This window comes from Rana temporaria, chromosome 5, assembly GCF_905171775.1.
Source record: "Rana temporaria chromosome 5, aRanTem1.1, whole genome shotgun sequence".
Classification (NCBI taxonomy): domain Eukaryota; kingdom Metazoa; phylum Chordata; class Amphibia; order Anura; family Ranidae; genus Rana; species Rana temporaria.
In genome coordinates, this window is record NC_053493.1 from 349,881,287 (window position 1) to 349,899,022 (window position 17,736).

General features: G+C 41.8%; 2 protein-coding genes across 6 annotated transcripts in view; one reads left to right on the forward strand and one right to left on the reverse strand.

Annotated features, from left to right (window-relative positions):
- Positions 1-17,736, forward strand: part of RALYL (RALY RNA binding protein like) — a 1,196,807-nt gene that overhangs the window by 458,833 nt on the left and 720,238 nt on the right. For all 4 annotated transcript variants that reach the window (XM_040354532.1, XM_040354535.1, XM_040354531.1 and 1 more), the window contains one exon: positions 8,063-8,111. The gene's annotated coding sequence lies outside the window, so the exon portion shown is untranslated. The remainder of the gene's footprint in view (positions 1-8,062; positions 8,112-17,736) is intronic.
- Positions 1-17,736, reverse strand: part of LOC120941235 (hemoglobin subunit alpha-3-like) — a 59,915-nt gene that overhangs the window by 14,727 nt on the left and 27,452 nt on the right. Inside the window, exon 1 of one of the 2 annotated variants that reach the window (XM_040354544.1) lies at positions 3,163-3,324. The exons of the other annotated variant lie outside the window; for it this stretch is intronic. Within the exon in view, the coding sequence (XP_040210478.1) occupies positions 3,163-3,257 (95 nt within the window). The 5' untranslated portion in view covers positions 3,258-3,324. Of the gene's footprint in view, positions 1-3,162; positions 3,325-17,736 lie in introns of those variants that run through there. 2 annotated transcript variants of the gene reach the window in all.

The window sequence follows — 17,736 nt, forward strand, 5'->3', positions numbered from 1 at the left end:
TTTCTCATTGAAATGCAGCTTTGCGTATGCAAATGAGGACTTAAGCAGATTTTCAAAGCATTTCAGCACTGTGATTTCTGCCTAAGTTCCGAATTTGCCGGCGCAAAACTAGGGCTGGTTTTATAATGTGGAAAGTTAGCCAAACCTTGTAAAGGCCCATTCCAGCGACGGCATTTGGTATGCATTCCTGAGGGAGAACTCCACGGCAATTTTTAAATTCAAAACCGGCATGGGTTCCCCCCCCAGGAGCATACCAGGCCCTTAGGTCTGGTATGGGTTGTAAGGAGACCCCCCCACGCCGAAAAATTGACGTAGGGGGTCCCCCTACAATCCATACCAGACCTGTATCCAAAGCACGCTACCCATGCTCCGGTAGGTACCCACGTGGTGGGTGCACGTGGGTAGGCACCCACCACGTGGGTACCTGCCGGAGCATGATGGGACGGTGATGCCTATATAAATGTGATGCAAGGCGCGCTTCCATCATTACAGCGACAACAGGCGACGAGGCAACATCGGAAGAGGGGAGAAGAACAGAAGAGAAGACCCTGACGTCACAGAAGACCGCGCCGGCTGCCTGTTTGAAATTGAGCTAACACACAAACATAGCAGGCAGCCAGCGCTGAAGAAGAAGGCACCGGAGAGCTGCAGAAGAACCGGGGTTCGCCGAGTCAACAGCGGAAGAGGGGAGAAGATGGAAGAAGCCCCCCGGAGTCCGGAGAAGCCCCCCCCGGAGAGCGGAAGAAGAAACCCCCCCCCGGAGAGCGGAGAAGACCCCCGGAGAGTGGAAGAAGAAGCCCCCCTGGTAATTGAGCTAATAACGAAGACAGGGGGGGCATCCGGAGCAGAATAATAAATTATTTTAAAAAGCCTTGTGTTGTGTGTTTACTAACTTTTACTTTTTGCCTCCAGGTGAATGGATAGGGGTACGATGTACCCCATATCCATTCACTTAGGGTGGGGGGCCGGTATCTGGGGACCCCCTTATTAAAGGGGACTCCCAGATTCCGATAAGCACCCCGCCCGCAGACCCCGACAACCAATGGCAAGGGTTGTCGGGAAGAGGTCCTGTCCTCATCAACATGGGGACAGGGTGCTCTGGGGTGGGGGGGCCCGCAGTGCGCCCCCCTGCCCCAGAGCACCCAACCCCCCCATGTTGAGGGCATGCGGCCTGGCACGGCTCAGGAGGGGGGGGACGCTCGCCCGTCCCCACTCCCATTCCTGACCGGCCGGGTAGCGTGCTTTGGATACGGGTCTGGTATGGATTGTAGGGGGACCCCCTACGTCAATTTTTCGGCGTGGGGGGGTCTCCTTACAACCCATACCAGACCTAAGGGCCTGGTATGCTCCTGGGGGGGGAACCCATGCCGTTTTTTTCTTTGAAAATTGGCATGGAGTTCTCCCTCTCAGGAATGCATGCTGAGCGACGCTGACATTTTTTTTTATAATTATTTGTTTTCCCGGCGCGTCTTTTTTTTTCACCCGTCGCAACTTTAGTGTCCCGTCGAAATTCTCAAAGCCGCCCGGCGTTAATTACGTTCGCGCGCTGCACGTCGGGAAAATTACGTCACACGCATGCGCAGTACGGCCGGCGCGGGAGCGCGCCTCATTTAAATTTTAAACGCCCCCAGGAGAGGAGGACCGCCTTACGACGGCGGCACTTAAGTTACACGGCGTGTAATTTCTACCTAAGTGCTTTGACGATCAGGCACTTAGGTAGAAATTTTAAGTCAGTGTAACTTAACTGCTGAAATTTAAGTTACGCAGACTTTTTGAGAATTTGGCCCATTGTGTGTATATATAGACACTGGGAAAGCAAAGTTTGTATTCTTTCTCTGTTGGTAAGTCTAGCAAACAAACCTTACTGTCCTTCAAGAAATGTAACTGATCTCCTTGTTCTATGGCTTTATGGAATCTATTTGCAAACAAATGCTATATAATGTGTGATACATAAAATATCAGTAATAGCAATCACTAATTGCTTACATCTTTCTCCCAATTATCATTTAAGCTTACATCAGTCTGAAAACGTTTAGTTTTGTAGAGTTGAAAAAGGTTGTAAATTCTGCTAATAGTCTCTTAAGCCCTGTACACACGATCGTAAATCTGATGGAATCTAATCCAATGACTTTCATCAGTCTTGCCTACACACCATCAGTCAAAAATCTGATCATGTCCAAACGCGGTGATGTACAACACTACGACGAGCCAAAAAAAATGAAGTTCAATGCTTCTAAGCATGCGTCGACTTGATTCTGAGCATGCGTAGATTTTTGATCGATGGAGTTCCATACAGACGATCAGATTTTTCTATCGGTTTTTTATCCATAGGAAAAATGTAAAACATGTTCTATTTTTTTACACCGCTGGAAATAAAACCCACACACGATCGGTTGGTCCGATTGAAAACAGTCCATCGGTCGATTTTCAGCGGACAAACGATCGTGTTTACAGGGCTTTAGATTTTTAGAGGCCATACACATGGATAATAGAACTGGATTGACTTATTCTACAGGGTAGTTGTTTGTCAGTGTTGGTACATTAGCCTAATGCCGCGTACACACGAACGGTCTGATGGACCGTTTTCATTGGACCAAACCGATCGTGTGTAGGCCCCATCGGTTATTTATCCATCAGTTAAAAAATTTGAAACTTGTTTTAAAAAAAACGATCGTTTGTAGGCATGTCCATCGGTTAAAAATCCATGCATGCTCAGACTAAATTAGGGGACGGGAGCGCTCGTTCCGGTAAAACTAGCGTTCGTTATGGAGATGGCACATTCATCACGCTGTAACAGACAGAAAAGCGCGAATCGGCTCTAAACAAACTTTTACTAACACGCGATAATACGGAATCAGCAAAAGCAGCCCCAAGGGTGGCACCATTGGATTTGAACTTCCCCTTTATAGTGCCGTCGTACGTGGTTTACGTGACCGTGCTCTGACACGATCGGTTTTTTAACCGATGGTGTGTAGGCACGAGTGACCATCAGTCAGCTTCATCGGTTAACTGATGGAAAAATCCATCAGACCGTTCTCATCGGATTGACCGATCGTGTGTACAGGGCATAAGGATTTCTGTGCTGTTTACATTATTTATCCAGTTTAAAATGCACACTGTAATAATCTATATAAAAAATAACCAATAATAAAATAACTTTACCTAGTTAAAGCCTCAGCACCAAGATCACTAGCCTGAGAGGCAATCTTGCCAACCAGGGAAAGCACAGCAGCCTTCTCGCTAGCAGATAAACTCATTGTGATGATCGGGAGTTGGTGCAGTAAGTAAGATCAGTTTGGCAACTTTAAAAAGGTCCACATTAAACTGAAAATCTTGCCAGTTTATAAAGCATTAGGATACCATTCACAATGGTCAAGATTTGTTCCTATTGGCCAAAATGACATACCACCCTTTAAAATGTACTTATCTTTTGAACCATACATGCTGTATTTGCTGATATAGGGTAAACAACTAATCACTATATATTGATTACAAAGCATATACACTCCTTCTGTGTTTATTGAGATATTGCAGTTTAGTGCATTACATTACATACATTTTAAATGTATTTAATTCTATAGCATTTACAAGTTACAAAGAATAGTTATGATTGTTTTCATTAAAGTTGTATTTCTTCCACTCTTCTGGGAGTCAAGAATACCAGGCAAGTATAGATTTCACAGAGAAAGCCCACACATACCTAGACTATCAATTCCACTCTACTTCCATATTTGGTACTTCCAAAGGTTAATCATATTTCCTTTCTGGAAATACATTTAAGAAAAAAATATTTATTATCCACGCTAAAGCATGCTGCAGGGAAACAAGGGCTAAATCCACCAGATTTTTTTAGTTTATTTTTAGGTGTGACTTAAAGCAGAATGCCATCCAAAGGGAGCTGATACCTAGTTTTGACAGGTACCCGTTCCCCACTTCCAATTCAACTGCCTAGGCGACTGTTCTAGTTCTGCCTAGTTCCTCCTGCCTTCCCTGCCTATAACCTCTTGGTACATGTCACAGGTCCCAGGAGGCTGGGGGACAATTCAGATAGCACAGCATGGCTCGTGCATATATAGTGGGGAGCTGACTGTGAAGCCACAAGGAATCACAGTTGGGTTCCCACAGTAAACATGCTGGCCCATATTTACTGCGGGAGCATTGACTAATTACAACAAATGGCCATTGGGTGTCCGAGAAGGATAGATGGAGTTCTTCTTCCCTCTTTAGCATAGGGGGTGTTTTAAAAAAAATTGTGACTCCATCTGCACCTGTGATCTATGGACATATTTTTCGTCTGGCTATCTGCCGCTCACTGCAGTGATGCCAGCCACGCACACTGGTTAGGATGGATTTAGCATGTCGGTGGGTTCTGAGCGCAGGACGTTTCCCTGCACACCATGCCCCCCCTCTGTGGGGCGACGCGGGGTGACACACCGTGCACTCTATTCTGAGGCGATACTTTATATCAATACTATGTTAAGTCTATGTTTGTGCATTCCTTGAGCCCAAAAAGTAAAATTTTCAAGGGGAGCTTCACCTCTATATTGTACTAGGGCTGTGGCCTTTATCAAGCAGACTTCAAACCTCTCTCTTCCATTACATATCTTTAATTCCTGTTAGTGAGGGCCTTTTCTTCCCCTAATTACCAATCATTATTTCAATTGCTGTCTAAATTTTTCCACTTTTAAGGCCACAACATTTTCAAAATGTTCCCCTTCTTAAGAATTGACACAGGTCAAATATATATGGGGTCCCATAAAGTCCAGGGTGCCTAGATCCGTTCTCCTTCGCAACAAACTTAGTTAGGCCTAGGGCTCCCTAATTTTGCTTGTTACTACCACGCCGCCCAGCTGGCCCATGCATCCACTGAAATCCCAATTTGGGTCAGTCTGGAGGCAATTGAACTCTCTCCCCTAATAGTATCTAATCTATTGTGGTTGCCCCCAGCAGTCCCTGCCTTTACCAAACCTAGTTCCTTTAGATTTTGGTCTCAGGCTGGGTTACACCGAATCTGCGATCTCGTTTCTAATACTACTCTTAAAACTTTTCCAGTTCTTCAAACTCAAGCTATGTTACCCGCTAATGAATACTTCCATTACCTCCAAATAGCCCACTTTGTCCAATCAGTGATAGGTGCCTGTTCCTCTTTGGACAGTTTTTCTTTTTATGAAAGTATCTGTAACTCGGATCCACATGTCCCAGGTATCATTTCACGTATATACACAAAAGACACACAAGCTCCTGCGCACAGGTGGATTGTCCAACAGTTGGTTAATATTCCGCATGGGAATTTCCACAGTGTCAAAGCTGGTAAACAAGGCCTTGCTGCCCTTCAGGGACAGGGAACAGCCTAGCAGAGAACAAACAGAAGAAAAAATAAAGGCGCACCAGCCTAGTGTATTACCGTTTGACAGTTTAATAAATAGATAAGATAAAATAAAACTACTCACAAACGAGATAGTAAAAAAGGGCTTGTCAACAACGGTATGATGATGAATACCCCTCAAACCACAATCTCGGATAGGGGGGAAAAAGAGGTGTGTCACTGCCGGCTGACTCGTTTCAAGGCAACAGAGGCCTCTTCATCAGAGCTCAGCAGTCGTGAGCTCAGATTGTGGCTCGAGGGGTATTCATCATCATACCGTTGTTGACAAGCCCTTTTTTACTATCTCGTTTGTGAGTAGTTTTATTTTATCTTATCTATGTATTAAACTGTCAAACGGTAATACACTAGGCTGGTGCGCCTTTCTTTTTTCTTCTGTTTATCATTTCACATATCTACACCCACCTCACTTCCCCTCCAGCTGATCTTCCCCTTTACGCTGTACAGTGGTCCAAGGATCTACAGGTCAAGCTGGATGTAGACGACTGGTCAAGCATATGGGCCAGCACAAAATCTTTTACACAAAATGTAGTGGCTCTGGAGGCCAATTACAAGGTTCTCATGCGGTGGTACCTTGTTCCCACAAGGATTTCTAAATTTCTGCCATCTTATCCATTTGTATGTTTCCGAGGCTGTGGGTAGAGGGGCACACATGCCCACATTTGGTGGTCCTGCCCTGTTGTGCAACAATTCTGGATGACTATATTCCAAATTGCTTCCACATTACTCCATAATACTCTTCTTCCTGATCCATTCCTGGCTCTCTTAAATTTTGTACAAAAAGATTATACAAGGGCCCAAACTCGTCTCCTTTTTCAATTAACCACAGCTGCTAAGCAGACAATAGCCAGAGCCTGGAAGACCCCGAAATTACATATAGCTGAAGTAAAGAATAGAGTGACCCAGGCGATGATCCATAGTAAAATTGAAGCCACGATCTTGGACCAAATCCCCCAACACCGCATAATTTGGACCCCGTGGGTGGAGAATTTTCTCCCTCCAAATTTTGATGCTACTCTGCTTGAACCGTAAAAAAAAATTTGAAAGATAGTTTTGTCCGATACAATGATCCTCCGGCGATCCGTGCGGTCCCGCCGACACTTCTTCTCTCGTTCTTCTTTCTTTTCTCCTTCTCACATCTCTTTTCCTTCTATCCTTGTTTCCTCATCCTTTTTCTCCTTTCTGGACCCTTTCTTTTTTTTTCCTGATTAAAGTGTTTTATTTGTGAGTTCCTGTGGATGGGCCTGGGCCTATTCCCTAGGCTTGTCCTATGGTCTCTTTTTTTCCTGACTCGCAAAGTATATGCCTTTGGCTTACACTGATATTGGATTGGAGCTACTCCCTTCCCCTTTGTATGCATTCTCTGTCATCTAATAGGATGTTTACAGCTGTTATTATCACTGTACTTCATTTGACTCTGGCCCGTGAGAATGTACGTTGTCTATGTTTAGAAGGTTTTGTTGTTATGACTGTATTGACCTCACCCAAGATGTACCGTGAAATGTGTTTTTATAGTTCCAACCAGGACTATTTTTTGCTGTACTCTGTGATTTTCTTTAATAAAATACTTGAACAGAAGAATTGACACAATACATTTTCTAATGCACTCCTTGTTTCCCTACCTCTACACAGGCTACCCCAGCTTCAGTCTATCATGATGGCTGCTTTCAGACTAATCCATCTAATCAACTGCTCTGTGTCCACCAGCCCTCTCTGACAATCCCTCCACTGGCTCCTGCTCATCTAACACATACAATTAAAAGCATACAAAGCCATCTACCTTTTGTATCAAGCAAAAAACAGCACAGGGAGGGTGCCAGGTGACTATGAGTAAAAACCAGTAGCACTTTATTTCAGATACACTTAAGTGTATTTAAAATAAAGTGCTACTGTTTTTTTTGTTGCTCATACTCACCTGGCATCCTCCCTGTGCTGTTCTTTGTTTCTGAGGGAATCTCACTCCCTGCTGAGGAGCTGCTGGTGAAATGTGTGATCTGTCCCTCCCCCATGTACCTGTGGATTTGTTCAACTGCTGAGCCTTTCTGTGATAATTTATTATCTTTATGTACTATATGGACTACCTTTAATTTTATTTATTGATTCATCCTAATTGCTGTCAGTAAGCGCTGCCACACACACTAATTGGTAGTTTGTCTATATTTGCACCTTTTGTATCACTTGCCTCTCCCTTGAGTAGGGTCCTCAGAACCATCCTGTATTAAATTGTATTGTAACTGTACTGTCTTCCCTAATTTTGTGAAGCTGTTGCCATGATATAAATCTTGTATAAGAATAATAATATTAATAAAACTCATGGCTCATGGTGGTGATATGGGACAGTAGGCAAAACATATATATCATATTAAATGATATAAAAGATATAACGCTGGACTCAGTTTGTTCTTTGTGGATTCAATTGGCCACGGCCCATTATTATAAGTATTACGATTTATAAACAACATATAATGTAAAATCACTCTTTACATTTTTTACCAACAGCATATGTAGCTCAGCTATTACAAGCTCAAGCTAATAAACATTACAACTCAAAGTCCCCTTTCAGAAGAAAGGGACAAACCTCATAACTCGACCCATGACAAGGGAGGGGGGTGGGATGTGCTTTCCTCTTCCATCCCTACCGACTGCATCAATTAATGACACTTTTTCTTTCTTTTATAGGTACCAACTTGTGCCAGGACCGTTGAAAAAAGCATTTAAACAATCACAGGTAAGCAACAACTGACATCTGAATAAAATGTATGTATAATTGTTTTATTTTATTTACAACTGTTTTGTCTGCCACTGTCCCACATGTGGAGGTTGGGGACATTTTGCTCCACCTTCCACTTTCATTCTTTGCATGTACGTTAATGTGATTACTTTATGTATGAACCTTATTGTTGGCACTGCCTCATCTCATAAATTTTGTTAATTGCATTGCTGTAATTGCTTTGACAGCTGCACCAGACTGATCAGAGCACTACCTTTCCCCTAGTGATGGTACAGACTGCTGTACATCATTGCACTGGGTGGCCACATTGGTGTCCAGTTCCTGTTCCTATTGGTTGCTATCAATTGGTTTTCACATCCAATCTTTTTGGTCTGTTTTCTTTCATTTGAAGTTATTGTATTGCCCTACCACATCTCTTGTTACTTTATTATGTCACTTTGCAAATTATGGGTTGTCTATTCCTGCCTGGTGTTTACCATGTGCACAGGCAGCCATTTGTGAGTGCTACAGGTATTCTCCTTTATTTCCACTTTTTCTGCATACAACAATTTGTATGCATTAGCTACATTTGTATACTTACATTTCAGCTATAATGCAGCATTTTGTTGTTGTGGTGTTGGTGGTTTATAGTGATTTATTCCTAATGTGGCCTTTCTTTTACCTCAGCCCTGTATGTGTCGTTTTACACTTGCTCTGCGTGATCACTAGGGGATGTTGTGGATTGGTGGGAATTTGGATTTATTATTCTGATCACAGTTATGTTTCAGTGTCTTGTGAAAGACCGACAGACTAAACTTCATTGAAAAACAGTGATAATAAAATGCTGTTGTTTTTGGCTTATTTTTGCTGTAAGACTTACAAATACCTTTATACCTGTTTTGGATATGTATGTTATATATATATATATATCCATTTCAAGTTGCTACAAAGGAGCACTCACAGGACTGACCAGGCACTACTGCTATCTTATCTTCTGAACCGTACATGCTGTATGTGCTTCTTATCACTATATGTTGATTACGCCGCATCTTTTGTGTTTACTGAGCTATTGTTGATAATTGTGGTTTTGTGCATTACATGGCAATACATATACAAATATGTGATTAGAAAAATTATAACTATAAATTGACTTTAAATAGTTTGGGACTGTTATGCTCAAACAGTGAAAATTCCATATAAGTGAAAAAATGTGTTGCATAGAGTGAAACAATATATATGTTTTTGGTATAGTTCAGTGCAAAGTCCAAACAATATATAACTTCCAGTGACAGTAATCTGTGATTCCAATGGGTCTCCAACACCATCAAACACCTTTTAAGGAGTGATCTTGTGAGTTAATACCACCACCATCCAATGGCATCCATTAGATCCTTGTATTTTGATAACTGTCAGAAATGGCCTTATAAGGCCACCATATACCACACTCACCGGAAAAAGAAATATTTGTCCACATGGTGTCACTCTTTGAACATCTCCAGAGCGACACCTGGTGGAACCTATTGAATCAAATGATTCAATGAATTCCACTGCTACTTTTTCACATTCTCCATCAGAATTAGTTGCTTGCTGATCATCTTTTTGCAGTCTTTTGAAACTATACCACATATTGGATATTGTTGGTGAAAACTCTCTCCGGCCATTGGACATTTACAAACAAAGCCCAATCAACTATAAATTATTCCTCTGACTCTTTATGTCCCCATGTGTCAGTTGTTTTCCTCAGGACAGACAAGTATATGCTTTTTATTGTATGTGTTATTTATCGGATTTGTAATTCAAATATATTTAGTTCCAGACAGTGAGACTCACTCTCTCTTTTTGCTACCCTTTTAACCTTGATTGTGTCCTGAAGAAGCCTAACAGTGAAACGTGTTGACGCACAAGGGCTCACTGTACAAATTGTATAATTTTTACAGGATTTTTATCAACATTTTTAACACTTTTTGACTATAATATGTACTTTTTTCAATAAATATTGTTATATTTTTTCTACTTCTCCACTGTTTTCTATGCCTCTAAAGTCCGGTCTATGGTTACTCTCTGAGTACCCTTTTTTCTTGTTTGCTGTTCTGATCTCCCTTACCTAAAGATACTGTCAGGGATCGGATGGGAGACTGATTTGATGAGGTCGGCCTCTCTTATATCTCCTGTCCTGGCTCTGCTGAAGATGAAACAGAGGAAGCCGAAGGACACGAGTGCCTGGAGCCGGAGGTCCCTGGGGAACAGCTTGGCAGGGTTCAGCGGCCTGGAGCAGACCGTGATGAGTTGCGCAGGAACAGGTGATAGCCAGGCAGGTAACCAAGGGTTAACAGTGATCAGGGGCATAGACAGGAGCAAGGTCTCAGAGATAGTCAGGTTCGTCAGCAAGCGGGCAGTGAGGTACCGAATCGTAGACAGAGCCAGAGTCAGGAACGGAGCCGGGTCAGAATACTGGGAAGACATACAGGATCAAGCAGGATTTCAGAAACAAGCTGAAGATCAGTCAGCAAGGCACAAGAGCCCAGACACCCTTTAAATAGGCTGTCTGGCGCCAAACTGAATTAGGCTCGTACGTGTGCGCGCGTGCCTGTATCTGTGCGCATGCGTGCCCGCAATTGGGAGCTCTGGCGTGCATGCGCGCGCCTGTGAGCCATTCTATGGCAAAGGCTATGCGCTTGCGCACGTCTATGTGCAAAGCGTCTTACGGGAGTTCTCTGACAGATACGTTAATCCTCTTCTTTTTGGAATAATATTCCTGCCCTAGTATGGGTTAGAATCAAATTGGTTTATATATTTGTAGATTTGAAGGGTCGCTTTTTGAGTAAAGCCCAATGCTTACACATTGAGATTAGTTATTGTAAGGGATGTGTCATCAATCCACTAGATGTGACTATAGAGACAGTTTTGGTGTGACTCCATGAAGATATATTTTTCACATTTCTGTTTTTTAAAGTTCACAGTGCATAAAATTGACACTGTCATTTCTTTTAATATAGTCTCGTTATTTTTGGGAATATTGTAAAGATTTTTTGCTTTTAACTATTACATGTTCCTCCTAGAGGCAGTCTTGGCATATATATTTTTTATTTTTTATCTTTGTTCATTCAGTGTCGCGGTGTCAATTATTTAAACTGCAACATTTTTATTTTATTTATTTTAGCTATGAGGATGGATTAGATGCTTTTGAAATGTGATAGTGTATAGCCAATTTTGTTGGATCTGCTATGCAGGTTCTGGAATTAATTGAATCATTTGCTTCAGTAGGTTCCACTAGGTGTCACTCTACAGATGTTCAAAGAGTGACACCATGTGGACAATTTTTTCTATTTTCGGTGTGTGTGGTATATGACATTTATCAAAATACAGTCGATCTAATGGATGCCATCTTAACTTTGTGTCATCATTAGTTAACAATGTTAAATTTTACAGGTTTCCATATTGCTGTATTTTATATAACAAGTGACATTGGAAATAATATAGCCAGTTTTGCAGGGTGGTTTTTGTTAATAAAACCTTTTTTTGTGTGGCTAATCAAGCTTTAAAGGCTTTCCTTCTTAATTGAAATTAAGGCCTTTAATATTCTGACCTCTAATATTTTAATAAAAAGTAAAAAAGTGCGCTTACCAAAAAGTGAAAAAGAAACAAAAATGTTATACAAACATATAAATCATAAACAAACGGTGGAGTAGCGCTAAAGAGTGAAGGCCTTCATATAACTTCTAAATCAATGAGAAGGCTACATAAGAGTCCAATGAATATCAAAAAATGTGAACAAATTGATATATGAAAAAAATGAAAAATAAAAAATGTATTAATAGTCCAAACGTGTATCAGATTTGAGTGTAACACACTGCTGTAGCTATGAAGGAAAACTCTGGGTCCAAATGGTAAATATAGCTTGCTGACCCTTACCAGAATGGAAGATCCTAACGGATCTAGTCAGGCTGAAATCCCTGGATCATGTATGTTGGAATGGAACTTGTCTGTTAAGACGATCCTTCAAGGGGTCACCGATCAGTTCAGAGTAGAAATGTCAGCGAGGATAAAAAAGAATCCCGTGACCACGTCTAGTGTAGACGAAACGTTGGGAGGCAACGTGCTGACGTCACCGCGATTTGAGGACTTTCGTTCTGACACGCCGGCTTTTTTATCCTCGCTGACATTTCTACTCTGAACTGATCGTGACCCCTTGAAGGATCGTCTTAACAGACAAGTTCCATTCCAACATACATGATCCAGGGATTTCAGCCTGACTAGATCCGTTAGGATCTTCCATTCTGGTAAGGGTCAGCAAGCTATATTTACCATTTGGACCCAGAGTTTTCCTTCATAGCTACAGCAGTGTGTTACACTCAAATCTGATACACGTTTGGACTATTAATACATTTTTTATTTTTCATTTTTTTCATATATCAATTTGTTCACATTTTTTGATATTCATTGGACTCTTATGTAGCCTTCTCATTGATTTAGAAGTTATATGAAGGCCTTTCACTCTTTAGCGCTACTCCACCGTTTGTTTTTGTTTCTAATATTTTAATGGCTGATTAACCACTTAGGTTTTCTTCCTCAGTTGAAGGTGAGGCTTGGTTTTTATACAGCTTGGCTGTGAGTTCTCTGTTTACCATCCGCGGCTCAGATCGAGGTGTGGTTTTGCTGTAAGGTGTAATACGCGGTGACTCAGTGTGCCGCCTGTGCCCCTGGATGACGCATAATGAAACGCGTAGGTCGGTGTGACGCACTGACATCACTGCTACGCTCGTGTCCTGGAAGACATTTTTTTTGTATGTGTGCCGGCTATGCATACGAATTAAGGCAATTTTACACCACTACTCTGTAAGTGCAACCTAATTTTAGGTCCATTTAAGTGTGAGGGTTTTACACTATGCAGAGTCTTCTTTATTTTGGGGCATCTTTATAAACCACTGTTCGGGGAGGATTGATGTTCCCTGCTAAGTAGACAGACTGAATTAAAGGCCCTAGCTGGGTATTAAGCCACAGGCGCTTGTGACCTTGATCGGGCCTTTTAGCCATTGGTGGTGGTATTAACTCACAAGATCACTCCTTAAAGGTGTTGGATGGTGTTGGAGACTCATTGGAATCACCGATTACTCTTACTAGAAGTTATATATTGTTTGGACTTTGCACTGAACTATATATACCAATAATATATACTGTTTCACTCCATGAAACAGTTTTTCACTTACAGTAAAACCTTGGTTTGAGAGTAACTTGGTTTGAGAGCGTTTTGCAAGATGAGCAACATTTTTAAATAAACTTTGACTTGATATACAAGCGATGTCTTGATATACAAGTAGCCTCATGTCACAACTGAGTATGAAAGAGAAGAGAGGCGTATCTAAGTGTAGCAATACGGTTACATTTAATAAAGGTACAACATTTAGCAACTCACATGGTTGATGAATAAAAGAGGCACATCTATGTATGCAGGGATCCGGAGTAAAGTTGTCCACATAGACCATCCTCCTTAGTGCCATCAACATCATCCTTTCCACGCTGAGCTCCATGAGTGGTTTAAGCCTCGCTTTCAAATCGCTCTACTGCAGGGTAGGTTTCTGGGTCACGATCGCAGACTGATAGCGGTAAAAGATGGCGGTGCAGGGGATGTTCTGTGTGGACAGCCTTAGCCCAGATGACTGCATACTTAGATGTGCCTCTTTTAATCATAAACCATGCGAGTTGCTAAATGTTGTACCTTCATTAAATGTAAACATATTGCTACACTTAGAGGTGCCTTTCTTCTCTTTTATGCACTGTAGCTCCTGCTGGATTTAGCTTATAATCCCTTTGTGGAGGCTTCCATTTGTGGATGGACATTTTATGGTTACACAACCTACCTTGCTATAATCTTTTTATATGGACTATAAACTGAAGGACTTATGAATAAATGTTTGTGGAATTAATCATTTGAGTTTTCATTATTTCTTATGGGGAAATTTGCTTTGATATACAAGTGCTTTGGATTACAATCATGTTTCTAAGAATGAATTATGCTCACAATCCAAGGTTTTACTGTGTATGGAATTTTCACTGTTTGAGCGTAACAGCTTCAGACTATTTAAAGTCAACTTATAGTTATAATTTTTTGAATCGCATAATGTATGTATGAATCACATATATGTATGTTTTTAGCGCAGCTTATATTTTAGTCAAAATTTGTTACTGTGTTAATATCTCACAGGAAAGTTGCTGCTGGGTCACGTTTAGGATTAATAGGACCATTTTAATTTTCCTATGGCATTACATATATTTTATGAATGTAATCCAATATATAGCATTTATAAGTTGGAAATGTCAATATTTTCATTAATGTTTCATCTCTTTTCTACCCTTTTGGGGGTTAAGAATACCATCCAAGCATATTTCTAAGAGATTTTTACATATGTGTGTGTGTGTGAGGTATAAACCCAAAACAAGTGGCTGACCATACACTATATATTTAAACTGCACAATCTCTTTTAGATCTTCTATCAACCATGTAGTGCAATGGTCTCCCTGATGTAATACTATTTAAATGGATTGTTTAGATGTGTCCTTATATTAGTACATCTAAAGGAGATTGTACAGAGATTATAGTGTATGACCAGCTTCACACAATTCAGACTTTATTTTAACACATTTTAAGAGCTGTGCTAAAAATGTATGAAAACACATTCATGCTCTATGCATGTTTTATACTGCATATTTTACAATTAAAGTGTAAAGAGAAGGTTTAACACCTCTGTCTGTTTCTTTTTTGATGTCTGAATCCTATTAAGGAAATTTCACTTAAAGGGCAACTCCACGTTCGTGGGGGAAAAAAAGAGTAAATAAAAAAAAATGTACCATATTTTCCGGTGTATAGGACGACCCCCTAATTTTACAGTTTTCTAAGAGTTTTTGCCTGTACTCACCATATAAGATGACCCCCCCTCCCGAGGCTTCATATTTCTTCCTTCTTGTGGTTGTAAACATTGCCTAGAGGCCGTGTAGGATCAACTTTAGCTGTGGGACTACAAGGCTCAGTGCCAGGGGCAGGCTTTGTGGGAGAGTGTGCAGGTGACATGGCAGACCTCTCACCTCTATCAGAGGGAGAGGAGTTCAGATGAGGTTGTTGCTGCTCTGTCTACTCCATGTCAGATACCTGATCATCATGTGGGGCATAATCCGGGGGATGAGAGGTGTCGATATCCCCTGTTATAGGGCAGAGGAGCATGGGTGGGCAGCTGGATGGCTTTGTGTAGCTCTGTGGAGGAGCAGTGCTCCGGGATTAGGCGTCCATATTCGATTGCGGCCAGACCACGCCCCCCGCGATGTATTACCGCACATCCATCGGGCATCCGAGGGGCTGACCCGGCGTATAAGACGATCCCTGCATTTTGGCTGTTTTTTAAGAGTAAAAGGTCGTCTTATATGCTGGAAAATACAGTAGTATATACAATTTCGACTCAAGTCACATTGTAATTGAATGTTATTAAAAATTACTGTAGCGCTTACCCCCGGAGGAGCCGCTGGTTAGATTTGGGATCGGCGTATTTAAGTTACCTCTATACGGTATCTAGGGGTGATGGTGGTGTTGAGAGCAGTAACAGAATGTCCATACCATTGGCTGCGGTTTTCAATGCTTTATTTTCTGGTGAAACATGACCAACATGTCAACTTGAGGTAGACAGGACAGGTTGGTGAAGGAAGAGCAACTTCACAGAATCAGGCTACGGATGGTAAAGGCAGTCCTGCCCTTTAGCAATTGTATTAGTACTCGTTGCCACTCCAGCGGGAGTGGGTGAAGTGCCCCTGGACAGACCTCTCACAGGCCTGGCAGAGCGCCACTTAGAACTTCTGTGAGGAACAAGTCTCTGCCACCGACTTGGCTCTAATTAAATTGGGATGTTAAGGTGGAACCTCTGCCACAGGCCTAGTACTTGAAAGTTAGAACGATAGAGCAAATCCTCCCAGTATGTCTTTCGGGGTCACCGACTGACAGTTTGAATTGTGACCTGTCAGTGTCCAGCAACCCAGATCCCCCGATGGTTCGTTCAAGTCCTGTTGGATCACCTGCCTCCGGGTTCTCCTCAGACCGATCCCCCACCAAACAGCACCCAGCTTGGGATCTTCTCAATAGGTATGGGAACCCAGTAAGTCACTGGGGTCCCTGGCAGCATCAGTTGCTCCGGGCTATGAGAGCCCAGAGTCAGGAACTCCGCGTAGCACGCGACCCCGGCCTGGTAGGCCATAGTGGTGGGGCCCGTGATGTGCGCACACCCTAAAGGTGGGTGCCGCACCTGGAACCCGCAAAGAACCCCGTGCCCACGCGGCTTATCCTGCTGGATGTCGTATGACGCCCAGTCAGGATAACTTAACCATTTTTCGGACATCATTTTGCTATATTGCGGGTGGGAAGTGGTTAAAGTAAGCTCTTTAAAAAATCCTGACTTTACTTTTGCCTTTGTTGATATAAGTGAACACATTTTTTCAGAGATGTGTTAGAAATAGATGGAAACACATGCTGCTCTATGCATGTTTTATACTGCATATTTTACAATTAAAGCATATGTATAACCATTTGTGCATTGAATAGGCGGGTTTCAAACCTCTATCAGTTTATTTTTTGATGTCTGAAGCCTATTGAAGAGATTTTACTTAATTTCCTGTCTCAGATATGAAATAGGAAGTAAGAGGAAATCTCTCCATGCAAGGCAGAATTCTGATATAAAACAGTTGCCAACAGAAAGATATTTCCTCACCTTTTCTATGAAGGCAACTCTTATGCTGTGTACACGCGATCGGTTTTACCAATGAAAAAAGTACGATGGACTTTTTTCATCAGACAAACTGACCGTGTGTGGGCCCCATTCCGAGCTTGCTCAGAAGTCGACGCATTCTCGGAAGCATTGAACTTAATTTTTCTCAGCACGTCATAGAGTTTTTAGTCACCGCATTTTGGACGGTCGGAATTTAGTCTGATAGTGTGTATGCAAGACTGATGAAAGTCGGCTTCATCGGATTGCCGATGAAAAAATCCACCGGTTTTTAGAGAATCGGAATTCCGATCGTGTGTACAGCGCTTAAAAGTTTGGATTTCCCATTACTTTCTGTGGATAATAGTTTTAAAGACAAATAGAGGGACATTCTACCAACTGAGGATGCCCAAAGCAACTAAAACTTGACAAGCGCTTTAACCCCTTACTACTGTATCAAGAAAACTAAAATAAATACATTTTGGCTATACATACACTTAAATTAATTTAAAATGTAGACACTGGAGAGTTGAACGCTTGCATGTTAAAGTGGAGTTCCACCCATAAATATAACATTACATCAGTAGTTTTAAAAAAATGTCATTAGTCCTTTAAGAATTTTTTTTTTTTTTTAGATGCCTTCAAAGTGTTGTTGCTAGGCAGAATAGTTAATCTTCCCTCTTCCTGCACCTAGGTGCTTAAGCTTCCTAACCTACACCGCACAGACTCCTGGGAATGTAGTGGGTGTAACTTTCCAGGAGTCTGTGCACTCCCAGTCTCGAAGAATCATGTGACTTGGACAGTACAGGTGCTGAAACCTGATCTGAAACCTATTACACTGCTTGTGCAGCACTGAGCATGTGCGAGATCTGCAAGGCTGAAATCCAGGAAGTCATACAGTCTGG